The sequence below is a fragment of the Pan paniscus genome, chromosome 1 (genome assembly GCF_029289425.2).
Source record: "Pan paniscus chromosome 1, NHGRI_mPanPan1-v2.0_pri, whole genome shotgun sequence".
NCBI lineage: Eukaryota > Metazoa > Chordata > Mammalia > Primates > Hominidae > Pan > Pan paniscus.
In genome coordinates, this window is record NC_073249.2 from 64,480,009 (window position 1) to 64,507,359 (window position 27,351).

Consider the following 27,351-nt stretch of genomic DNA (forward strand, 5'->3'; position numbering starts at 1 on the left):
TCAGCCTTAAAAAAAGTTGCCTTCTATCACAAAGACTATAAAACACTCATTAAATAATCACTTACTGACCATCTACTATGTGTCATTACCTGTGCAAGGCTCCAGATACAGAAAAGTAAGACAGTTTCTGCCCTGGAGGCATTCAAAGTATTAAGGAACTGATTATAAAATAAATTATAAAAAATAAAATTATTTTTTACAAAATGGTGGCATGAAGGATGAAGCAACTAAGTCTTTTCATTTTTAAACAATAAATTGTATTATTTTTTCTTACTCAACAAAACAACTGATATACTTGGTGATGAAAGGACAAGGTGTTGAAAATCTGAGAAGGTAACTAAGTGATATCTGAGGAGCTGTGAAACCCTAACTGAAGAGTGGGAGGTGAAGCCTAATTATCTAAGGGTGAAAAGGCCAAGCCTCAAAGAAAGTAGGTCAGACACAAACATGAATAAACCCCTCCACTCTAGATAACGATGGCTGAATATTTTGCACACTGCAATGAGTTCACAGTCTAAAAAGTCACTTCGAAACTTCAAAGGATGAAGTTTTTAAGGTCTTTATTTTCTACACATTAACATGCCTGTGACAGAATCTTTAGTTTCAACATCTAGTTTAAAGAAGTAGCCTAAAGTGTGTTATCTTTGTGTAAAGTAAAGGATGACCTATTCTAAATAACCTTTTCCAAAATCTTAAGAGGTCAACTATCAATATACACAGTAAGTCAAAGAGGCTAAGTTAATAAAATTTTATCTCAAAAGCAAAAATCAGTATCTTTGAAGCATATTAGTGGATCTGAAAAGCTACTGTGATTTTAAGGTTTCTTTTCCCAGAAATAATGCATAAATATACCATATATGGTCTGTTCTTACGTTAAAATGGGGTAGGAGATTAAAAGGAAAATTAATTTTTAGAGGTTTAATAAGAAAACAAAATATATGCAAATCACACCAAAAAACCCCCAAACTTCATGACTGCAATTATTTTAGAAAAATAGCTGTCTAAAGTATTCCAAACTAAAGCCACAAGAATGTGACAGAGGTTATTAAAACTAAGAAGATTAAACAACTCAATAAAAATTAATCATCTTCCTTTCCTAAATTGAAACTGAGGTTTTATTTTCCAAAATCCTGTTCTATGATCAAGTACAAATGCCCATGCAGCTTATGATTATGTCCAAACACAACGGTTAGCAGTCATTTATTGCTAAATTTAAATATGACCAAACAAAATGACAGCTAGAAAAAAAACTAAGCTATATACACTTGAGATATCTTTTAATATAAAAGCATGTCCTCAAAATGCACCTATTTATAAGGAATAGAAATTCCCTCTGCCTCTTTCCCACCCCAAATATGAGTCAAAATAATAAACCAAGAAAACACTCATTATCTCAAACATTTCAAATAAAGCTACTTCAGTTCATGAAACTCACATATGCAAAGTTTTACATGTTAAACCAAACATATTTGGGCATGATCTAGTATATTTTTGGATTTAAAATATTACCTTTTTTTGTTTTTTAAAACATAATTTCAACCTTATTTTATAAAGGTGAAATACAAACATAAAACCTAAGCAAGTTAAAGTTTCTCACCTTCACCCTCCTTCTTAGCTTCTAAATCAGGCAGCTAGCTCATCATCTATTTCACAGACACAGAAACATATCTACAACACTTGTATTGTTGCTTTGAATATTAGCTTTCAAGTTGAAGCTGCATGCATTTACAGTGTGCCTCAGAGTTGGATTACATGACCTGTTTAGTTAACTCTGCAAAGATGACAGTTTAAGCAAAAATACATGTAGACAATGTTTTTGATCAATATAGAAAGTAGAACTTTCCCTATTTTTAGAAATTTGCAATTTAACTCTCCAATTAATTTTGTTCCAAACGAAACTTTATCATCTTTATATACTAAGCAAAAGGTTTCTGTGGTCTTAAGAGTTACCTGATCAATCTAGACATAAGTTTACAAAAGTATAAATTAAGACTATGTAGTACTGACCAAAAACAAATCTTAAAACACTTTTGTCTATCTGAAAAAAAAAATTATCAACATTGTCCTTGGCTATCTAGTGGTTAGATGAGAAAACTATTAACAAAAGTGCTCAAATTAATCCTGTATACATATAAAAGAAAAGATGAGGAGAGAAGCAATTTCTAAATGAATAGCAAATAAGCTAATTAAAGTTCTTCTCCTACCTAAAAAGAAAGTGTTCAGAAAATATAGGAATTTGCAAGATCCTCATCCTTTTTCTAACTTTGCAAAATTAGGTATTTTGCTGCCAAATGTATAACCGTACCGACAACTGCTCCACTAATGTTTTCAATCTTAACCACAATCATGTTTAGAGCTTTCTTAAAACTGAAATACACATTTTAAACATTTCAAACTTCACATATCAACTTTAAGGAAAAAGCAAGATTAGCGCATGTAAACATAGTTAGAAAGTATTTTCACATACATCATTTCATACACTCTTCTAAAGAAGGTACCAGGATTCTCATTTAACAAGGAAAGAAACTGTGACTTAGAGGGTAAATGACATGCCCAAAGTCAGCTACAAGGGGATAAATCTAGCACTAGAACCCAAAGCTGTTAGTCTATCAAATATGTTTTCATTCACTTCTTTAACTGAAAGGCCAAGCTAAAGATCACCTGATTATCGAGCCCCAATATAACACTATATATGATCTACTATTTTTAAGATAAAAGGGAATAGAGCTAACATATAATCACTGAGCATGCATCTCAAAACCAAATGAAACTAGGTCATTTTAGCAAGCATCAAAAATGCTAATTTGCAGTCACTACAAATTGCATGCAATTTCAATATTTAATTTTAAATTTAAATTAAATAGTAAAATTTTAAATCAATATTTAGCAAAAAAATTTTTAAACTGAGCTTCTTTTGATTTAACATTATTTTGTTTCTTGAAAGATTTTAAGCACTACATGTACACTTGAAAAAATAATTATTAACTTTTATTAAATTTTAATTTAAATGCCTATTATCTGCAGGGTTTAAAAAAAAAAAACTTCACAATTTTGTAGTTTCCTGTTGATAAGTGAATGGTGAGTTAAGCAAACCAGTTTATTCACAATGCTCCCTACTGGTAGCTCAAGAGAAAAGCATTCTCTAATGTAACATTACAAAAAATCGCATTAGTTTTATTAAATGTGATCTCTCACCACCTGCATACAAATCCCCTGGAAAGCTTAAAAATACAACTTCCTTGCTCTACACAAATACCTACAGATATTTTTATTTAAGTTAGTCTGGGATAAAACCTTAAACTTTACATTTGTAACAAATTCCCCAACAAACAAGTTAAGAACTGCTGATGGTTAGTAATACCAACACCTTGCTCTCAAAGCACAATAGTAACCCCATGAAATGCTCTGGGAAGGTATTATTATGGCTGTTTTATGAACACTGAGGCTCAAGATAGCTTTAAAAATTTTCCCCAAGCCAGGCAAGGTGGCTCATGCCTGTAATCCCAGAATTTTGGGAGGCCAAGAAAGGAGGATCACTTGAGCCCAGGAGTTCAAGACCAGCCTGAGCAATATGGCAAACCCCATCTCTACAAAAAATACAAAAATTAGCTGACTGTGGTGGCATGTACCTGTAGTCCCAGCTACTCAGGAGACTGAGGTGGGAAGACTGCCTGAGTTCAGGAATTCGATGCTACAGTAAGCCGTGATCGCTCCACTGTACTCCAGCCTGGGAAACACAGTAATACTCTGTTTAAAAAAAAAAAAATCACCCCAGGTCACACGCTAAAAGGTAGCAGAGCTACCAATCTTTTCTTATCCCTAGTGCTAGGTGTCCTTAAGATGAAAGAGTAACAAATTGTATTAGCCTTAAGATTCAAGTAATTATTTCTTTTAGATACTGCTTATGTAAGCAATACATGCTAAATCTTCTTAACCCTGGTTCCACCCACATCAGTTGGGGAGTCTGTAGAAATCTCTGACCAGGTCCCATTCTCAGATTCAGATTTAATAGGATTAAGGTAGGGCCCAACCACTGTTACTTTATTATTATTATTATTATTTTATTATACTTTAAGTTCTGGGGTACATGTGCAGAATGGGCAGGTTTGTTACATAGGTATACACGTTCCATTGTGGTTTCCTGCACCCATTAACCCATCATCTACATTAGGTATTTCCCCTAATGCTATCCCTCCCCTAGACCCCACCCTGACAGGCCCCAGTGTGTGATGTTCCCCTCCCTGTGTCCATGTATTCTCACTGTTAAATTCTCACTTATGAGTGAGAACATGCAGTGTTTGGTTTTCTGTCCTTGTGTTAGTTTGCTGAGAATGATGGTTTCCAGAGTCATCCATCTCCCTGCAAAGGACATGAACTCATCCTTTTTTATGGCTGTATAGTATTCCATGGTGTATATGTGCCACACTTTCTTTATCCAGTCTATCATTGATAGGCATTTGGGTTGGTTTCAAGTCTTTGCTATTGTGAACACCGCTGCAATAAACATACGTGTGCATGTGTTTTTATAGTGGAATGACATATAATCCTTTGGATATATACCCAGGAACGGGATTGCTGGGTCAAATGGTATTTCTAGATCTAGATCCTTGAGGAATCATCACACTGTCATCCATGATGGTGGAAATAATTGCCACCAACAGTGAAAAAGCATTCCTATTTCTCCACATCCTCTCCAGCATCTGTTGTTTCTTGACTTTTTATGATCGCCATTCTAACAGGCGTGAGATAGTATCTCATTGTGCTTTTGATTTGCATTTCTCTAATGACTAGTGATGATGAGCTTTTTTCATGTTTGTTGGCTGCATAAATGTCTTCTTTTGAGAAGTGTCTGTTCATATCATTTGCCCACTTTTTGATGGGGTTGTTTTTTTCTTGTAAATCTATTTAAGTTCTTTGTATATTCTGGATATTAGCCCTTTGTCAGATGGATAGATTGCAAAAATTTTCTCCCATTCTGTAGGTTGCCTGTTCACTCTGATGATAGTTTCTTTTGCTGTGCAGAAGCTCTTTAATCAGAACCCATTTGTCTATTTTGGCTTTTGTTGCCATTGCTTTGGGTGTTTTAATCATGAAGTCTTTGCCCATGCCTATGTCCTGAATGGTATTGCCTAGGTTTTCTTCTAAAGTTTTTATGGTTTAGGTCTTATGTTTAAGTCTTTAATCCCTCTTGAGTTAATTTTTGTGTAAGGTGTAAGAAAGGAATCCAGTTTCAGCTTTCTGCATATGGCTAGCCAGTTTTCCCAACACCATTTATTAAATAGGGAATCCTTTCCCCATTGCTTGTTTTTGTCAGGTTTGTCAAAGATCAAATGGTTGTAGATGTGTGGCATTACTTCTGAGGCCTCTGTTCTGTTCCATTGGTCTATGTCTCTGTTTTGGTACCAGTACCACGCTGTTTTTGTTACTGTAGCCTTCTAGTATGGTTTGAAGTCAGGTAGCGTGATGCCTCCAGTTTTGTTAGGATTGCTTAGTATTTTTTATTTTTTATTTTTTGCTTAGGATTGTCTTGGCTATGTGGGCTCTTTTTTGGTTCCATATGAAATTTAAAGTAGTTTTTTCCAATTCTGTGAAGAAAGTCAATGGTAGCTTGATTGGAATAGCAGTGAATCTATAAATTACTTTGGGCAGTATAGCCATTTTGATGATATTGATTCTTCCTACTCATGAGCATGAAATGTTTTTCTATTTGTTTGTGTCCTCTCTTATTTCTTTGAGCAGTGGTTTGTAGTTCTCATTGAAGAGGTCATTCAAATCCCTTGTAAAAGTTGTATTCCTAGGTATTTTATTGTCTTTGTAGCAATTGTGAATGGGAGTTCACTCTTGATTTGGCTGTTTGTTATTATTGTAAAGGAATGCTTGTGATTTTTGCACATTGATTTTGTATCCTGAGACTTTGCTGAAGTTGCTTATCAGCTTAAGGAGATTTTGGGCTGAGACGATGGGGTTTTCTAAATATACAATCATGTCATCTGCAAACGGAGACAATTTGACCTCTTCTCTTCCTATTTGAATACCCTTTATTTCTTTCTCTTGCCTGATTGCCCTGGCCAGAACTTCCAATACTATGCTGAATTGGAGTGGTGAGAGAGGGCATCCTTGTCTTCTGCCAGGAATGCTTCCAGTTTTTGCCCATTCAGTATGATACTGGCTATGGGTTTGTCATAAATAGCTCTTATTATTTTGAGATACATTGTATCAATACCGAGTTTACTGAGAGTTTTTAGCATGAAGGGCTGCTGAATTTTGTCAAAGGCCTTTTCTGCATCTATTGAGATAATCATGTGGTTTTTGTTATTGGTTCTTTTTATGTGATGGATTACATTGATTGATTTGCGTATGTTGAACCAGCCTTGCATCTCAGGGATGAAGCTGACTTGATCATGGTGGATAAGCTTTTTGATGTGCTGCTGGATTTGGTGTGCCATAATTTTATTAGGATTTTCGCATTGATGTTCATCAGGGATATTTGCCTGAAATTTTCTTTTTTGTTGTGTCTCTGCCAGGTTTTGGTATCAGGATGATGCTGGCCTCATAAAATGTGTTAGGGAGGATTCCCTCTTTTTCTATTGTTTGGAATAGTTTCAGAAGAAATGATACCAGCTCCTCTTTGTACCTCTGGTAGAATTCAGCTGTGAATCTGTCTAGTCCTGGACTTTTCTTTTGGTTGGTAGGCTATTAATTGCTGCCTCAATTTCAGAACTTGTTACTGGTCTATTCAGGGATTCGACTTCTTCCTGGTTTGGTCTTGGGAGGGTGTATGTGTCCAGAAATTTATCCAATTCTTCTAGATTTTCTAATTTATTTGCATAGAGGTGTTTATAAGTAGTCTCTGATGGTAGTTTGTATTTCTGTGGGATTGGTGGTGATATCCCCTTTATCATTTTTTATTGCATCTATTTGATTCTTCCCTCTTTTCTTCTTTATTAGTCTAGCTAGTGGCCTGCCATACAAGAGCTCCTGAAGGAAGCACTAAACATGGAAAGGAACAACCGGTACCAGCCACTGCAAAAACATACCAAATTGTACGTAAAGACCATCGACACTATGAAGAAACTGCACCAACTAACGGGCAAAGAAAACCAGCTAACATCATAATGGCAGGATTAAATTCACACATAACAATATTAACCTTAAATGTAAATGGGCTAAATGCCCCAATTAAAAGGCACAGACTGGCTAATTGGATAAAGAATCAAGATCCATTGGTGTGCAGTATTCAGGAGACCATCTCATGTGCAAAGACACACACAGGCTCAAAATAAAGGGATGGAGGAATATTTACGAAGCAAATAGAAAGAAAAAAAAGCAGGGGTTGCAATCCTAGTCTCTGATAAAACACACTTTAAACAAACAAAGATCAAAAGAGACAAAGGCATTACATAATGCTAAAGGAATTAATGCAACAAGAAGAGCTAACTATCCTAAATACATCTGCACCCAATACAGGAGTACCCAGATTCATAAAGCAAGTTCTTAGAGACCTACAAAGAGACTTAGACTCCTACACAATAATAGTGGTAGACTTTAACACCCCATTGTCAATATTAGACAGATCAATGAGACAGAAAATTAACAAAGATATCCAGGACTTGAACTCAGCTCTGGACCAGGCAGACCTAATAGACATCTACAGAACTCTCCGTGCCAAATCAACAGAATATACATTCTTCTCAGCACCACACTGCCCTTATTTTAAAATTAGGCCGGGCGCAGAGGCTCACACCTGTAATCCCAGCACTTTGGGAGGCTGAGGCGGGTGGATCATGAGGTCAGGAGATCGAGACCATCCTTGCTAACATGGTGAAACCCGGTCTCTACTAAAAATACAAAAAAATTAGCCGGGCATGGTGGCGGGTGCCTGTAGCCCCAGCTACTTGGGAGGCTGAGGCAGGAGAATGGCATGAACCCAGGAGGCAGAGCTTGCAGTGAGCCGAGATTGCGCTACTGCACTCCAGCCTGGGCGACAGAGCAAGACTCCGTCTCAAAAAATAAATAAATAAATAAAATTGACCACATAATTCGAAGTAAAACACTCTTCAGCAAATGCAAAAGAATGTAAATCATAACAAACAGTCTCTCAGACCACAGTGCAATCAAATTAGAACTCAGGATTAAGAAACTCACTCAAAACCGCTCAACTACATGGAAAGTGAACAACCTGCTCCTGAATGACTACTGGGTACATAATGAAATGAAGGCAGAAATAAAGATGTTCTTTTTGAAACCAATGAGAACAAAGACACAACATACCAGAATCTCTGGGACACATTTAAAGCAGTGTGTAGAGGGAAATTTATAGCACTAAATGCTCACAAGAGAAAGCAGGAAAGATCTAAAATTGACACTCTAACATCACAATTAAAAGAAGTAGAGAAGCAAGAGCAAACAAATTCAAAAGCTAGCAGAAGAAAAGAAGTAAGTAAGATCAGAGCAGAACTGAAGGAGACAGAGACACGAAAAGCCCTTCAAAAACTCAATGAATCCAGGAGCTGGTTTTTTGAAAAGATCATTCCTATTTTTTTAAACTCCCAGGTGATTATAGTCTGCCACTAGGGCTGAGAATCACTTGGGCCAGTGATGCTCAGCCTTCAGCATGAACAGAATCACCTAGAGGACACAGACCTATAGGCCTCATACCCACAGTTTCTGATTGAATAAATCTGAGAGGGCCTGAAAATCTGCACTTTTAACAAGTTAGATGTGGTGATGACGCTGGTCTTGTGATTACACTTTGAGAACCACTAGATAAGCATATTGGCTAGAGGTTCTCAACCTTGCTGACACATATGAATTACCTGGGGAAATTTTTTAAATCTTCATTGCCAGGCACACCCCAGACTAATTACATATGAATCTCTAGGGTGGAGGATCCAGGCATCAATATGTTTTAAAGTTCCTAAAATTAAAAAAATTTCCTTACAGCAGAGGTTTATAAAGCCATTAATATGCTAATAATACAAGTGATTTCCCCAGAAGGTGGTAGAGTATGCAGTATTTCCAGTTTTTTGAACCAGAAACACTTCTGGCACATAATTAACAGCTCTGAATGTCTGAAATACTGGCCTATCAGATAAAATGGAAACTGCTTTGCATGGCCTGAGACACACTCCTCCAACCTCGATCCAGCCTCATCTTTTGCCAACCCTTCCTCCCGCCACTGCATATATATATCTCTATTAAAATATTAATACCTTTTGATTGCAAGATCTGTTTTAATATGATTGAATTATTTCCACAGCTGTTTGGATTCAGAGGTCATATCTTATTTCTCTTTGGTCCCCAGTGCCTAGTACGATACCAAGTATAGCAGGTGCTCAATGAACATCTGCTGAGTTATTACTTTCTGTAGAAAATATACTGTCAAGTATGGCTTTTATGCAATCTAGAGTGAACAGAAGTTTTTACACAGCTAAAATCAGAACTCAATAGTTCACCCTTATGGAGCCACCCTTATTTTAATAAGGCTTTAAATTATAAAGGGACTATTTGCATTTAGAGGTAACATTTAACTTGTGTTAGGATCTGCCATACTTTAAATTCATTAATAACTTAAGGGTGGCAGAAGTTTAGATAACTTTTTATTATAAGAATTATTTAGGCCAACTGCGATTAAAAAAGAGGCAAAAATGCCTTCTAGATTAACAAGGCAAAAATGCCTTGTATATTAACAATAGTTTGCAAAAACCATTCAAGAGAAATGAAAAAAAATTTTTTTGAAAATTCAAGTTTTTCAAACTTGAACATAGCAAAATCAACTCAGTTTTGTTTCTGTTTTAATTTACAAAGAACAGTATTTTTGTGTTATCAACCTGTATATCTAATTCAGGTCAAACAATCTTGGTACATAACGATAAAACTGCAAAGGTTAGAAGTATCCTCCTTTAGTGCCACAAAAGAAAGCACTTGATTTTATGCTATAAAGTGCCATGGTCTATTCTATAGCTTTCTGGCACTATATTTTCCATATGCATCACAAACATTTTAAATAATCACATATGTATAAATTTCAAAGCATCCTAAGACTATGTTGCTTTTTTGTTTGTTTGTTTTTTGTTTTGAGATGGAGTTTCACTCTTGTTGCCCAGGCTGGAGTGTAATGATGTGATCTCGGCTCACTGAAACCTCTGCCTCCCAGGTTCAAGTGATTCTCCTCCCTCAGCCTCCCAAGTAGCTGGGATTACAGGTGCCTGCCACAATGCCCGGCTAATTTTTTGTATTTTTTAGTAAAGACAGGGTTTCACCACGTTGGCGAGGCTGGTCTCAAACTACTGACCTCAACTGATCCACCCACCTCAGCCACCCAAAGTGCTGGGATTACAGGCGTGAGACACTATGCCCAGCAACTATGTTGCTTTTCAAACTTATTTCAATTTGTAGTTCTGTAAAACTATATTGGAAGAAAAAAATCATGCTAAAAATATTAACATATTTGTTTTCAAGAGCAATGATAATCACCTTAACATATATTTATTCCATAAGTAATTATGGAGTGCCCATTACATGACAGGCACTGTTCTAGGAGTTATAGTTACACAATAATGAAAAAGTTCATGAAGTTTATAAGCTGGTATATTTTTTCTAGAAAGGGAAAAGGTGGAAACATTCTTGTGATCTCAACTAGAAATAGGGATTATTTGCAAGAGAGGGAGAAAGAGTTGAATCTAAAAGTCATTAGTTTATAAAATTTGCTATGTGACTCCTAGCAACTCTGAAAAAGTTGGTAAGCCTAGGAGAAAGAGAAAAGTAATAAGTAAATAACACTTTAAAATTAATATAGTGTTTACCTTTGAATTCCTTCAAGAATATCCCTCACAGCTGCCATTAACTTTTGAAGACATATAAATGCTTCTTCAAATGATGCTATATTTGAAGTAGTCAGAGCTGAATTTGAGCCCAATCTTTGAAATACATCCGTGCTAAAATAGAGAAAAAAAAGATACTCATAGGTATACATACATATTTAATGTAATTCAAGTATTTCTGCTGCAAATGTATAAAGTAAAGTAGTATTTATTATCACTAATCTCTCAGAATGCTGATCTATTTAAATTAGAAATAAAAGATAGTAAAATACGAAAGTCTGGGATAAGATTCATGTAAAGGATCTAGTTCAGACACTATACAGGTCTAATCTAAAGTAATACTATGAAAGTTGTGTGAATATTGTTTCATTCTAAGAGACAACAAGAGATAGAGGAGAAGTAATGCTATCCATCTGCATTCAAGTCAGTACTCAGGATGAGAACGATGAAGAAAAAAATTAGAGATCAGATTATTCCTGTTGAAACTAGAAGTTAATCCTAGTAATTTCACTTGTAGAAATTTATCGTAAATTAATAATAGTTATTCACAATTAGGCAACAATTAGTAACACCTTAAATGTATAACAATATAAGCAGTGTTAAGTAATCAGTAAGTTGGCCACTTGATAAAATACCAAACTAGGCTGGGCGTGATGGCTCACCCATGTAATCTCAACACTTTGAAAGGCCGAGGAGGGAGGATCACTTGAGGCCAGAAGTTTGAGACCTGCCTAGGCAACATCGTTCGACCTTGTCTCTAGAAAAAAAATTTAAAAATTAGAGAGGCGTGGTGGCACTGCCTGTAGTCCCAGCTACTTGGGAGGCTAAGGTGGGAGGATCGCTTGAACCCAGGAGGCCAAGGCTTCAGCGAGCTGTCATCGTGCCACTGCATTCCAGCCTGGGCAACAAAATGAGACCCTGTCTCAAAACAAAACAAACACACACACACACACACACACACACACAAAACACCAAACTATTAAAACGATGCTTATGCCACCTATGATATAGAAAAATAAAAGTAGAGAAAATTTACTTTATAACATAAGAACAACCATATAAAAATCCAAAACATGTTGTGCTTGGTTTGACTAGTGTCCCCCCATAATTCATATATTCACCCAGAACCTCAGAATGTTACCTTATTTGAAACAGGGTCTTTGAGATGTAATTAGTTAAGTTAAAATGAGGTCATGCTGGATTAGAATGGGCCCTACTCCATGTGAAGAAAAAGGCAGAGATGGGAGTGATACATCTACAAGGCAAGGACTGCTGGCAACTACCAGAAGAAAAGAGAAAGACATGAAACAGATCCTCCCTCAGAAACTCCAGAAGAACCAAGCCTGCAGACACTTGGATTTCAAATGTTTGGCCTCCAGGTCTGTGAGCAAATACATTTCTGTTGTTTTGGGCCAGCCAGTTTGTGATACTTTGCTACAGCAGCTGTAGGAAACTAATTACATTCCTAAAAAACAAGAATGAGTATGCTTAATAAATTCACAATGTTGACTACGGTAGACTTTAGGCAGCAGCACTCAAAGGAATTTCCTCCCCTACTTTATACTTTCCAAAGTATTCCTTTTATAACTGTCGTAAAACTCACTTAACATAAAATTCACCACTTTGAACATTCTGAAGCATATAATTCAGTGGCATTTAGTACATTCACAATGCTGTGTAACCATCACCACTATCTAGTTAAAGAACATTTCATTACCCAAAAAGGAAACTGAATCCATTGAGTGGTTACTCCCCAGGATTCTCCTCTTGCCCCGCCAAACCCCTGCAACCACCACTCTGCTTTCTGTCTCTATGGATTTGCCTATTCCGGGTATTTGTGTGTGTGCATTTGCTATTTTTTAGATAAAACCAAATTTATTTTATTTAAAAATATTTACATTTAAAAAAAATTTTCTAAATTTAAAGCCTAAAAAGAGAATGTAAAAAGAGAATATGTAATACCCACAGTCTACCAACCAGAGATAAGCATTACTAACATACCTGGTTCTTTCTTCATCTTTTTCTGGATATACAAGCAAATTGTGTGTGTGGAGGTGTGGTTGTGAGAGAGTGGCTAGGGAGGCAGGAGGAGACCGAGAGAGAAAACAGGAAACAACATCTTCCAGGAAAGCCATCAGTAAATCAAAGTACTATATACTAGATACCATCATTCCAAAAACTTCCATTATAATTTTTATATAGATTTATACAATTTAGGTAAAAGGATGAGGACACTAAAAGTTCTTCCTCCAGGGTTTATCCTAAATGACAAAATGTGGGAGAAATGAGCGTGAGATGAGGATGAAAATAACCATATCAGTCATAGGATTGCCAGGTACAATCATCTTTTGCTGTGGGTACTACTATTTTTGCTCCTGTCTCTTGAGCTGTATCGGCAAATCTTGTTGTTTTTAACCTTTAAAATATATCCAGCATTTGACCAATTCTTATCATCTCTCCCACAACTGCCCTGACCCAAATCATCATCATTTTCCACCTGGATTATCACAGTACACACCTAACCGGTATCTCGCGCCCTCTTCCTGCCTCACCCTCATCACTTCACAGCCTGCTCTCAACAAGGCAAAGCAATCTTTTTTAAAACGCAGGCCTGATCTTGTCATTCCTTTGCTTAAAATTGTGCTGTAGCTTTTGCTAAGAGTAAAAGCCCTAAATTCTTACAATGGCTTATAGGCCCTACACAATTAGCACACTGTACCTCCCCACTTCATCTCCTCCTACTCTGCCCCCTTGCTCCAGCCACACTGGCCTTCTTTCAGTTCACCCAATGTATTAGACATGTTCTTTCAAGCTCTTTGTAATTTCTATTCTTCTATCTGAAACGCTTTTCCTGTAAATAACTATATGCTCCCATCCTCACCTCCTTCAAGACAGTACAAATGCCATTTTTTAACTGAAGGTTTTCTTGAACACTCTCTAACACTGTAATTACCACTCCTCCCTAAAACCGTGTTACTATTCCTCCATTTCTTCTTTCCTCTTAAGGCGTCATGATCAAATGACATACTACCAAGTGCCTGAAAGTATGAAAAAAATACAATAAATACACCATTTTCCCTTGATTCTAGACTTTTACAGACACTGTGCAATGTATTAACTATTGGATCCATGGCTAAAATTTAGAGGTCCTTCACTTGAAAATGTATCTTTTTTTGAGACAGTGTCTTGCTCAGTTGCCCAGGCTGGAGTACGGTGGTACAATCACAGCTCACTGCAGCCTTGATCTCCTGATCTCAAGCAATTCTCTCACCTCAGCCTCCCGAGTAGCTGGCACTACAGGTGAGGGCTACCACACAAGGCTAACTTTTTTGATTTCTAGTAAAGATGAGGTCTCACTATATTGCCCAGGCTGGTCTCAAACTCCTGAGTTCAAACAATCCTCTTGCCTCAGCCTCCCAAAGGGCTCGGATTATGGGCATGAACCACTGCATCTAGCAGAAAATGTATCTTAAGGCTGAAGAAAAACATACTGATATATATATACATTTTTTTTTTAATGTGACATACTGTTTAAAGATGTTTACCACAGGTTCCCAGACTTTTTTGATACCCTTTCTTTTTGAGATAGGGTCTCACTCTGTCACCCAGGCTGGAGTGCAATGGCATAATTACAGCTCACTGCAGCTTCTACCTCCCGGGCTCAAGTGATTGTCCCACATCAGCCTCCTGAGTAGCTGGGACCACAGGTGCATGCCACTATGACCAGCTAATTTTTAATTTTTTTTGTAGAGACAAAGTCTCACCATGTTGCCCAGGCTGGTCTCAAACTCTTCGACTGAAGCGATCCTCCTACCTCTCTCTGCCTCCCAAAGTGCTGGGATTATAGACATGAGCCATCATGCCTGGCCTCAGGATACACATTTTTAAAAATGTCTCGCCTTTTTCCCCCGCTAGAGCTGCTGGGCCTGCAGGTCTCTGTCAAGCTGCAGACGCAGGTCTCTGTTCTGCAGGATGGGGTTTGTTAAAGTTGTTAAGAATAAGGCCTACTTTAAGAGATACCAAGTGAAATGTAGAAGACGACGAGAAGGTAAAAATGATTACTATACTTGGAAACGCTTGGTGATAATAGGATAAAAATAAATACAACACACTCAAATACAGGATGACAGTTCATGTAACAAACAGAGATATCATTTGTCAGACTGCTTCTGCTCGTATAGAGAGGGATATGATAGTCTGCACAGTATATGTACACAAACTGCCAAAATAATGGTATGAAGGTTGGCCTGAAAAATTATGCTGCGGCATATTGTACTGGCCTGCTGCTGGCCCGCAGGCTTCTCAATAGGTTTGGCATGGACAAGATCTTTGAAAGCCAAGTGGAAGAGACTGGCAATGAATACAATGTGGAGAGCACTGATGGTCAGCCAGGTGCCTTTACCTGCTATTTGGATGCAGGTCTTGCCAGAATTACCACTGGCAATAAAGTTTTTAGCACCCTGAAGGGAGCTGTGGATGGATGCTTGTCTATCCCTCATAGTATCAAACAATTCTCTGGTTATGATTCTGAAAGCAAGGAATTTAATGCAGAAGTACACTGGAAGCACATCATGGGCCAGAATGTTGCAGATTACATGTGCTATTTAATGGAAGAAGATAAAGATGCTTACAAGAAACAGTTCTCTCAATACATAAAGAACAGCATAACTCCAGATATGATGGAGGAGATGTATAAGAAAGCTCATGCTGCTATACAAAAGAATCCAGTCTATGAAAAGACGCCGAAGAAAGAAGTTAAAAAGAAGAGGTGGAACTGTCCCAAAATGTCCATTGCTCAGAAGAAAGATCGGGTAGCTCAAAAGAAGGCAAGCTTCCTCAGAGCTCAGGAGCGGGCTGCTGAGAGCTAAACCAAACAATTTTCTATAAGGATTTTTCAGATAAAGACAATAAACTTATGGACAGCAAAAAAAAAAAAAAAAAAGTCTCAGAAGCTTAAATGAGAAATAGTAGGGAAGTTTTTGTTTGTTTTTGTTTGTTTTAATTTGAATCAGTAGTATCTAACACTTAACTAAATTCCTTGTAAGTAGAAAAGATACCAAAAACCTGACCTGATGAGCTACAAACCTGCAACTGATTTTTAAAGAGAGGGTCTTGTTGTGTTGCCCAGGCTAGTCTCAAACATTTGGCCTCAAGTGATCCTCCCACTTCAGTCTCCCAAAGTGCTGGGATTACAGGCATGACCCACCATGCCCAGCCTCGCTCTGGTATAGTTTTATATAACTATTTGTGCATAGGTCCTACCAGACTTCCAAATAAGCATCTTTACATGAAAGGCCCATGAGCGATTATGTCAAAAAACTTCTATAATGTGTCTGGTACATAACTAGGCTTGAGAAACAGTAAAGTAGGCCTAAATAAATATGTATTAATAAGGCAATATAAGCATTTTTGTCTTGCTGAAATGCTATTACATAGAGTATATTATCCAGAAACTACGCAAAACTCCCTAGCATCCAACACAAACGCATGTACATTATAGGTGAACTCTAAGAAAGGACAGCTAAAATATCTTAGATATAGTTTTAATCTATTTTATTTTGAAAGTGGTAATCCCTGTCAGGGATATATGGTAACTTTCTGCTAACCAGAATGTCTGATTAGCCAAAACCTTAAAACTATGTTAAGATTGAAACAAAAAAAAAACCTTTGCTTTATATGAAAATATAAATTTGTAAATATTATTGTTAGTCCTCATGCCATTTATTGTTATTTCTTTAGCATGACAGGTTATAAAGCCAGTAGATAGTTTATGTTTATGCACGCTAAATAGAAGTATTTCTTCCTTTTAAACAAAAGTATTTATCTTCTTTTAACAAAATCTTACAATGAATAACAGTAATACAGTCGTGTCACTTAAGACAATAAGAATACATTCTAAGAAATGCACTGCTGGGCAATTGCATTGTTATGCAAACACCTTAGAGTGTATTTACATAAACCTAGATGGTATGACTTACTAGACATCTAGGCTGTATGGTATAGCCTATTGCTCCTTAGCTACAAATCTGTACAGGATATTACTGTACTGAATACTGCAGGCAGTTGTAACACAATGTTAAATATTTGGGTATCTAAACATATGTAAGCATAGGAAAGGTACAGTAAAAGATATGGTATTATAATCTTATGGGACTACTGTCATACATATTCCATTGTTGACCAAAATGTAATGAAAGTGCTAAAAAAAAAAATGACAAAACTTTAGCTAGATTAAAAAAAGGGCAAATACGCAAATCAGAGATGAAAAAGGAGACATTACCACAGAAATACAAAGAATCATAAGAAACTATTATGAATAGCCATTAATGAATAACTATGATAACAAGTTTGATAACATAGAAGAAACAGATAAATTCCTGGACACATACAATCTACCAGGATTCAATTACAAAGAAATAGAAAATCTGAACAAATCCATAACAAGTGAGGAAACTGAATCAGTAATAAAATTTTCCATCAGTGACAATTCTGGAACCTGATGGCTTCATTGCTGAATTCTAACAAATATTTAAAGAAAAATTAATACCAATTTTCCTCAAACTATTCTAGAAAATTGAAGAAGCAGGAATACTTGCAAACTCATTATACAAGGCCAACATTACCAATTTCAAAACTAGACAAGGACATGGCAAGAAAATGAAACTACAGACCAATATCCTCGATAAACAGGTACAAAAATTCTCAACAAGATACTAGCAAACTGAATCCAACCACACATTTAAAAGTTCACTATGATCAAGTGGGATCCATCTCAGGGATGCAAGAATGGTTCAAAATACACAAATCAATAAATGTGATAAACCACATTAACAGAATCAAAGACAAAAATGATAGGATCATTTCAATAGATGCAGAAAAAACATTTGACAAAATTCAACATCCCTTCATGATTAAAAACTCCCAAAAAATTAGATACAGAAGGAGCATACCTCAATGCAATAAAGGCCATATATGTCAAACCCATAGTTAACATCATACTGAAGGAACAAGAACACCTACTTTTACCACTTGTATTCAATATTGTACTGGAAGTCTTATAGCAATTAGGCAAGAAAAGGAAAGGAAGGGCATCCAAATTGGAAAGAAGGAAGTCAAATTATCCCTGTTCACAGACAACATGATTGTATATATGGAAAACTCTTAAGACTCCACCGAAAATGTCTTAGAGATAATAAATGAATTCAATAAAGTTGCAGGATACTAATCAACATACAAAAGTCAATAGCATTTCTATATGCTAATAGTGAACTATCTGAAAAAGAAAACAAGAAAACAATTCAATTTATAATAGCTACCAAAAAAGTAAACCTAATCAAGGAGGTGAAAGATCTTACGCTGAAAACTCTAAAACATGGATAAAAGAAATAGAAGGGGATACAATAAATGGAAAGATATCTCATGTTCATGTATTGGAAGAATTAATATCATCAAAATGGTCATACTTTCCAAAGTGATCTACAGATTTAATGCAATCTCTACCAAAATTCCAGTGTCATTCTTCATAGAAACAAAAAAAAATCATAAATTTCACATGCCAAATTTGAATAGCCAAAGCAATCCCTGAGCAAAAAGAACAAAGCTGGAGGCATCACACTACCTGATTTCAAAATATACCACAAACAACCAAAAATTAACCAAGAAAAAAACAAACAACAAAATATACCACAAAGCTATAGTAACCAAAACAGCATGGTACTGGCTGGCATAAGACAGACACATAAACCAACGGAACAGAATAGAGAGCCCAGAAGTAAATTAACATACCCAAAGCCATCTGATTTTGGACATGGGTACCAAGAACACACATTGGGAAAAAGCTTTTACACAGTGAAGGAAACAACAGAGTGAAAAGACAACCAAGAAAATGGGAGAAAATATATGCAAACTATACATCTCACAAGGGATTAATATCCAGAATATGTAAGAAACTTAATTCAACAGCAAGAAAACAAGATAACCCAATTAAAAATGTGCAAAAGGATAAATGGCCTCCAGCTCCATCCATGTCCCTGCAAAGGACATGATCTCATTCTTTCTTATGGCTGCTTAATACTTCATGGTGTATACAGGGCATTATCCTTAGCAAACTAATGCAGGAACAAAAAACCAAATACCACTTGTGCTCACTTATAAGTGGGAGCTAAATGATGAGAACACATGGACACATAGAGGGGAGCAATGAACACTGGGGCCTATTGGAGGGTGGAAGGTGAGAGGAGGGAGAGGATCAGGAAAAACAATTAATGGGTACTAGGCCTAATGCCTGGGTGAAGAAATAATCTGTACAACAAACTCCCATGACACAAGTTTACAAATAAAATAAACTTGCACATGTACCCCTGAACTTAAAGTTTAAAAAATGGGCAAAAGACCTTAATATAAATTTTTCAAAGGAAGACATTTGAATGGCCACCAGGTATATAAAAAATGCTTGACATCACTAATCATCAGGGAAATGCAAATGAAAATCACACTGAGACACCACCTCACTCCAGTTAGAGTGGCTATTATCAGAAAGAAGAAAAGTGTTGGCCAGGTGCGGTGGCTCACACCTGTAATCCTTTGGGAAACCAAGGCAAGAGGACTGCTTAAGCCCAGGAGTTTGCAGGAGTTTGAGACCAACCTGGGCAACATAGTGAGACATCATCTCTATAAGAAATTAAAAAATCAAAAAAATGAGGTGAGAGGATCGTTTGAGCCCAGTAGGTCACTGCAGTGAGCCATGATTATACCACTGCACTACCACCTGGGTGACAGAGCGAGACCCTGCCTCAAAAAAGCCAACAAACAAAAAAATAAGTGTTGGCAATGATATGCAGAAAAGGGAACACTTTATACACTGTTAGTGGGATTTGTAAATTAGTGGTGCCATTATGTAAAATAGTACAGAGGTTCCTCAAAAAATTAAAAACTGAACTACCGTATGATCCAGCAATCCCATTACTGGGTATACATCCAAAGGACATGAAATGAGTATGTCAAAGAGATGCCTGCACTCCTGTGTCTGCTGTAGCACTATTTACAATAGTTTATCTCACAGAGGCAGAGTAGAACAGTGGTCACTAGAGAACGGAGATGGGAGAATGAGGAGAGGTTGGTCAATATGTACAAAGTTACAATTAGATAGGTGGAATAAGTTCTGGTGTTCTATTGCATAGTAGGGTGACTATGGCTCAAAGTAAAGTATTGCACATTACAAAATAGCTAGAAGAGAGGCTTTTGATTTTTTTTTTTTTTTTTTTTTTTTTTTTTTTTTTTTTTTGAGATGGCGTCTTGCTTTGTCACCCAGGCTGGAGTGCAGTGGCACAGTCAGTTCACCGCAACCTCCACCTTCCAGATTCAAGCAATTCTCCTGCCTCAGCCTCCTGAGCAGCTGGGACGACAGGTACACGCCACCATGCCCGGCTTATTTTTGTACTTTTCTTTTTTCAGTAGAGATGGGGTTTCACCATGTTGGCCAGGCTGGTTTCAAACTACTGACCTCAAGTGATCCACTCACCTCTGCCTCCCGAAGTGCTGGGATTATGGGTGTAAGCCACCACGCCCGGCCTAAATGTTCTTATCACAAAGAAGATCACGATAAATGCATGAGCTGATGAATACCTCATGAAAAATACATGATAAATGCATTACAATAGCCAAGATATGAAATCAACCTAAGTGTCCAATAATGGATGAATGCATAAAGGAAATGTGGTACATATACACAATGGAATACTTTTCATCCATAAAAAAGAACGCTATTCTGTCACTTGTGACAACGTGGATAAACCTGGAGAATATCATGTTAAGTGAAAAAAGCTTTTTTTTCACTTAACACTTAAAATGCATGAGGTATTCATCAGGCTCACTAGCCTGATTTGATTATATATCACATATATCTATTGAAACGTCAAATTGTACATCAAATTGTACCCTGTAAATATGTACAATTATAATGTCAATTTAAAAAATAACTAAAAAAAAATTCCCCCAAATTTAGTACCTGTTCTGATATATTGTAATCCAAACACTCTCTAGGATAGACCAGATTTCTTGATGCCTGCTGGGTTGGGGAAGATGAGAACTCGAGAAAACAGTGATTTCTTGATTATGAGAATTCTTCAATGAAGTACCTTCCTGCTTTTTAGTCACTGTGTTTTCTGAAGAATTTGGCTTAAGTTTTGTCTTGACCTGGGGAAATAAGAATTACATAAAATGCAGCTAGTTCTTCATTTGCAGAGGAGAAAAAGAGAGTGGCAACTGTGCTTACAAATGTTCTAGCTTTCTGAGAACTGGTGGCAATTCTTTTTCTTTTATTATGTACATAATATTCCCAGAAAAGCATCAGAGCTAGAAAAGATATTTTCCTTTTCCATTTAAATCAAACAATATTTCCAATCTACTTATAATGATTTGTTTAGCTAACATGCTAATGTCAATTTAAGAATACTGCTTGAATGCTTCTACATATGCAGTACTGAAAGAGACAGAGGACCCCTAGAATACAAAGTATAGAGGTACAATCAAGCCTTGAAGCACCTTACAATCCAGTTTTAAGAAAATGTAAAGGGCTGCAAAGTGTTGTTTAAAAAAAAAATCAAGATATAATTTAAACCTCAGGTTATGGGTAATGGTGAACCACTGAAGGTTTCTAACTTAGGCAGTGATATACTCAGAAGTGCACTCTAAGATAAACTAAAACAGAAGAAAGCGGAGGCAAGAAAACTGGTTAGAAAGTTACTGAAATAATCCAAGAGGAGAGTCCTGAGAACATGGATTAGCTATAAAAAGGCAGCAGAATGAAAAGAAAAATAAAATGCATGCAAGAAATATAAAGACTTGGCCAAAGACTAGATCCAGGGAGTGAGGGAGACCCTAAGACATTCTTTAACCTAGATGTGTTAGAAAATGATACAAATAAATAGGAACTTAGGGTGGTCATAAATCTAGAAGAGTGTGTGTGTGTGTGTCTGTGTGCACGCACACATGCACACTAAGTAGACTGAACCTTCTTGATTACTTCCCCAGAGGAATGTATACAGTTTTACTCAGTAAAAGTCAAACAAATACTCGGAAGCAATACGTCTCACATACATATACAGGAATTGATGGAAATACTATTTGATGTTCCATAATCACTGCAATTTTAAAGATCACATTAACTTATGCGTTGCTAATGAGGGACAATTCACTGAACATATCACATATTATAGTGTAGTAGCAATAAACTGTAGTGTGTATTTGTCTATGTTTCCAAATTTTATGGCCTCTTGTTGTAAAGCTAAGAAGAGAGGCTGCTTGCAAATAAGAATCCTCTTTGGATGAACAGAATATGTTTGTTTTTTAGGTATATGTTGAGTTTGAGGTATAAAAAGTTATCCAGGTAAAGATAGTTAGCAAGTAATTGGATATGTAGATCTGCAGCTTAAATATACAGTTAAGAATCATTCTCATGGAGACAAGTCTTAGGAGATGAAATAGACAAACTGAAGGGGGAAAAGTAGGAACTAGCAAAAATAAGAGGGGAAGAATCAGTATGCAATAACAATAGAAGCCAAGGGAGTCAGGTTTCAGGAAAGAAAGGATAGACACCACCAAGTGCTGAAGAAGGACTGAGAAGAAGAATAAGAAAGAGAAAAGGGTAACTTTGATAATCAGAAAGCAAATGACAACCTACAGTTTCTTTCAGTGGAGTGTGGAGATAAAATTCTACTTGTAAAGGATTAACAGGTAAGTGAGTGCTCTAGCCTTGTGCAGTTGGCAAAAAAAAAAAAAGAAAGAAAGAAAAGAAAAAGAGACAAGAAAATAAAACAAAAAAAAAGAGTGCAAAAATGAAAACAATGGTTAGAAATTGCTTTTTTTTTTTTTTTGAGACAGGGTCTCATTCTGCCACCCAGGCTGGAGTGCAGTGGTGTGATCTTGGCTCACTGCAGCCTCTGCCTCTAGGACTCAGGTGATCCTCAACCCTCCCCAGGAGCTGGGACCAGCGGTGCAAGCCATCAGGCCCAGCTAAGTTTTTTTATTTGTTGTAGAGACAGAGTTTCGCCATGTTGCCCAGGCTGGTTGGTTGCCCAGACTGGTTGTGGCACAACCAATCTGCCTACCTTGGCCTTCCAAAGTGCTGGGATTACAGGCATAAGCCACCATGCCTGGCCATAAATTGCTCTTTTAAGAAGTTTGGTAGTTGATGGAAGGCCAGTGCAGTAAATAGAATGGCCAATGAAAAGTACGGTATTTAAGAATGGAAAAGATCTAAGCATAGTTTAAAGCACAGTAAAAGAGATAAACTACTGATTCCAGTTTTTAAAAATATATATATCATGCGGAGGAAAAAAGGAAAAGTACCTGACAGAATGTACAAAATTTTAACTATAAGTTTAAAAACTTAGTTTTTTGGTCTTGGCTCTACTATAAATATGCTTTGTAAACTTAAATAAAAGCACTCCATTTCTCTAGGCTTAAGTTCCCTGTGATAAAATGATTATTTCAAAGGATTAGCTTCATGGATTGCTAATTTCATACATATTAAAATTTTTTTAAATAAAATTTCCAATACTATCAGCAGTAACAGTTAATATTTATTGAGCATTTGTTATGTACTTTCTCAGAATTTTCTATTTATTAGCTCATTTAATCCTAACAACTACCCTATGAAACAGATACTATGATGGTCCATATCTTATAATCAACAAAACTGAGGCATAGAAAGGTTAATTAACTCATCCAAGGTCACACAGATGATAAAAGGCATGAACAGGATTTGACCTTCAGCAATCTGACCAGAATGAAGTTATGAGCTCTCTCCATCTGTAAAAGTAAATGTTACCCTTCTTTATCTTCTGGGGCAAGAAGAAAAATTAAAAAGATGATTCTTCCCATTTTTGCCTGTTTACCTTAAATTCTGAATTTAATGAATAGACATAAATGAAAAGACATTTTATCCTGAGATAATTTTTTATCACCAAATATATTTAAAATACAGCCCAGCATTTACCTAATGCCTCTTTTCTTTAGCTCTTAAATAGTAGTGTATATACTACGCAAGTGGATTTCTTTATCAAATACTACATAGCACTTACTACATGCTAGACATTAAGGTCTCCACAAATATTAACTTGTTAATTCACGTGACAATTCTAAGGCCAGCATTATTATTACACTCATTTTACAAAAGAGAGAATTAAGATCCAGAGAGTTTAATTAACTAGAGGTTAAAAATACCACAACTCAGGATCCTGAGGCATATAAGTCTGAAGCTTATTAACAAGATTGATTTTAATTACTCTATCATCTTAGCAAAAGGCAAGTCCTATTTTTTTTAGTGGTTAGAAGACCCATAAAACGAAAGTGTACGTATCCTTTTCCCATTTCTCCCCTCTTATATGAAAATCTGGAAAAGGCAGGGCACGATGGTTCATGCGTGTAATCCTAGCACTTCAGGAGGCTGTGGCGGGAGGATTGCTTGAGGCCAGGAGTTCAAGACCAACCTGGGCAACAAAGTGAGACCTAGTCTCTACAAAAAAATTTAAAAATTAGCTCAGCATTGTGGCACATGCCTGTGGTTCCAGTTATTCAGGAGGCTGAGGCTGGAGGATCATTTGACACGAGGTCAAGGTCACAGAGAGCTATGAGCTATGATCACAACTCTGCACTCAGGTCTGGGCTACAAAGCGAGACCCTGTCTCCCAAAAAAAAATCTGGAAAATGATAAAGTTAGTTTATCTCCATTTTAGTTTCTCAAAGCAATCAAATAATGAATATTCCTCTTTTCCTGATTTTCTACACTTAATAAATTAAGATTAGGTAGTTTTTACAGTTACTAGGAGATACCATATCTTTGGAGGTAATCTATTTGTTGCTCAAGTTACTGAGACATGACCAAATATATAAGACATATATCAAATCTAATACATTCTATAAAACAACTCCTGTTAAAAGTATATTTTAAAGCATCAGTCCCCAACCTTTTTGGCAACTGGGACTGGTTTTGTGGAAGATAATTTTTCCATGGACGGGTAAGTGGGAGGATGGTTTCAGGATGATTCAAACACAGTCCATTTATTGTGCACTTTATTTCTATTATAATTACATTGTAATATATAATGAAATAATTGGCTGGGCGCAGTGGCTCACGTCTGTAATCCCAGAACTTTGGGAGGCGAAGGTGGGTGGATCACCTGAGGGCAGGAGTTCCAGACCAGCCTGGCCAACATGGTGAAACCCTGTCTCTACTAAAAATACAAAAATTAGCCAGGTGTGGTAGGACGTGCCTGTAATCCCAGCTACTTGGGAGGCTGAGGCAGGAGAATCACTTGAACCTGGGAGGTGGAGGCTGCAATAAGCTGGGATCATGCCATTGTACTCCAGCCTGGGCAACAACAGAGAACTCTAGAGAGGAAGGGAGGAAGGGAGGGAGGGAAAAAGGGAGGGAGGGAAGGAATATACAACTCACCATAATGTAGAATCAGTGGGAGCCCTGACCTTACAGTCCCATCTGGGATGATGGGAGACAGTGACAGATCATCAGGCATTAGATTCTCATAAGGAACATGCAACCCAGATCCCTTGTATGCACAGTTCACAATAGGGTTCATGCTCCTATAAGAATCTAATCCCACTGCTGATCTGACAAAAGGTGGGGCTCAGACAGTAATGTGAGTGATGGGGAGCAACTGTAAATACAGATTAAGTTTTGCTTGCTTGCCCGCTGCTCACCTCCTGCTATGCCAATACCAGTCATGGTCCAGGGGTTGTGGACCCCTGTTTTAAAGGACTATACTAAATCATAAAGTTCTTCGTTTACTCAGACAATGAATTGTTTCTAACACAAAAATAAAGGTGCAACACTTCAGAGTTCTAATCCTGGAAACAGCGTGGATGGTTTCAAGTAATCACACTAAAGCCAAGTGTTGAGGGGAAAGCACTATTAGGATGCTAGATTCTTTGCTACTCGCCTTCATGAATCTCTTGCTAACGTAGCAAATGAAACTTAAGATCCAGAAATAAATAATTTATTAACAAGTCACTGGTTTTTTTTTTTCTTTTTTTTTTTTTTTTTGAAATGGAGTCTTGCTCTGTCTCCCAGGCTGGAGTGCAGTGGCACGATCTCAGCTCACTGCAACCTCTGCCTCCTGGGTTCAGGCAATTCTCCCGAGTAGCTGGGACTACAGGTGTGTGCCACCATGCCTGGCTAATTTTTGTATTTTTAGTAGAGACAGGGTTTTGCCATGTTGGCCAGGCTGGTCCTGAACTGCTGCCCTCAGGTGATCCACCCAACTCAGCCTCCCAAAGTGCTGGGATTACAGGCATGAACCACCATGCCCAGTCAAGTCAATACTTTTAAGTATGCAATGGGCAACATATACGTAGTAGGCATAGCATTATCTGACAAACAATACAAAATTTTAACATCATATTTTCATGGTACCTCCCATCTGTAGGTTTTTATCGATGAAGAGGGTTAAAAACTACACATTATTGTTTTTATTTCAATGAATCCTAAATTTTGTTTTATTCTCAATAATCTTAATTAAAAGACTGTTAAGACTTTAAGTATCTTGCACTTTCCATCTGTTCACCAGATTTTATTCACTAAGGATATGATTTAGGACTCAATTTTGTGACGGGAAAGGAGAACACATCTTTTCCAACACAATCAAGGTACCATACTCATGCTATAACCCTCTAAATCCCTAGGCCCATTTTTTCCTACTAATAGTTCTAAAAATCACGCTTGCCATTAAAAAAATAAAACTACCAATGTTTTGGTCATCTCAAACCAAAAGATCATATCACCCCTTAAATAAATTCTTTCCTCAAGAATGATCACATATTTCCACTCAGTTTATTTAAAAAGCTGCTTCCTTTACTCCATGAAGTAAGTATTCTCTTAGCAAGGAAGTGCTTTCCTCGTCAACTATGATTAATGTTAGTATCATCTAATCCTTTGATTACTTCATAGGCAGGGGACCTATCTGACTATGAAAAATCAATGAGAAAAACCTGGACAATTCAGTTCCTCAGAGAAAAAAGAGAACATAATATCTATACTGGATAAAAGTTCCATTAATATCTCTTTTAGTAATAGTGATAACTGAGGTTTTTTGAGCTGTTTATGCTACATAAAACTCTCAGATTTTTCTAGACTTGAAATTAGAGGCCAGGCACAGTACCTCACACGTGTATTCCCAACACTTTGGGAGGCTGAGGCAGGAGGATTGCTTGAGTCCAGGAGTCAAGACTAGCCTAGGTATTAGGGCATAACTCTGCCTCTACTAAAAATATGAACAATTAGCCAGGTGTGGTGGTGCCATGCCTGTAGACCCAGCTATTCGGGGGGCTGACGTGGGAGAATCACTTAAGCCCAGTAGGTGGAGGTTGCAGTGAGCCCTGATCATGCCAGGGTGACAGAGTAAAACCCTGTGTCAAAAAAATAAGACTGTATTACTGGGTACAAAAATTAGAGAGTTAAGTTTAAAAGAGATAAAAAGGCATCAGCTAAGATGGCTGCATAAGAATCACATGA

The 27,351-nt window shown here is 36.9% G+C and overlaps 1 protein-coding gene and 1 pseudogene across 24 annotated transcripts in view; one reads left to right on the plus strand and one right to left on the minus strand.

Annotated features, from left to right (window-relative positions):
* The window catches only part of SWT1 (SWT1 RNA endoribonuclease homolog), a 135,988-nt gene that overhangs the window by 50,203 nt on the left and 58,434 nt on the right, over positions 1-27,351 (minus strand). For 22 of the 24 annotated variants that reach the window (XM_055110507.2, XM_055110460.2, XM_055110473.2 and 19 more), the window contains exons 15-16: positions 20,830-21,017; positions 10,806-10,937 (exon numbers count right to left, since the gene is read on the minus strand). In XM_055110507.2, the coding sequence (XP_054966482.1) occupies positions 10,806-10,937; positions 20,830-21,017 (320 nt within the window). Of the gene's footprint in view, positions 1-10,805; positions 10,938-11,485; positions 11,581-20,829; positions 21,018-27,351 lie in introns of those variants that run through there. The other 2 variants (XM_063603400.1, XM_063603395.1) reach the window with 2 other exon arrangements.
* Positions 14,781-18,892, plus strand: LOC129397450 (large ribosomal subunit protein uL18-like; annotated as a pseudogene).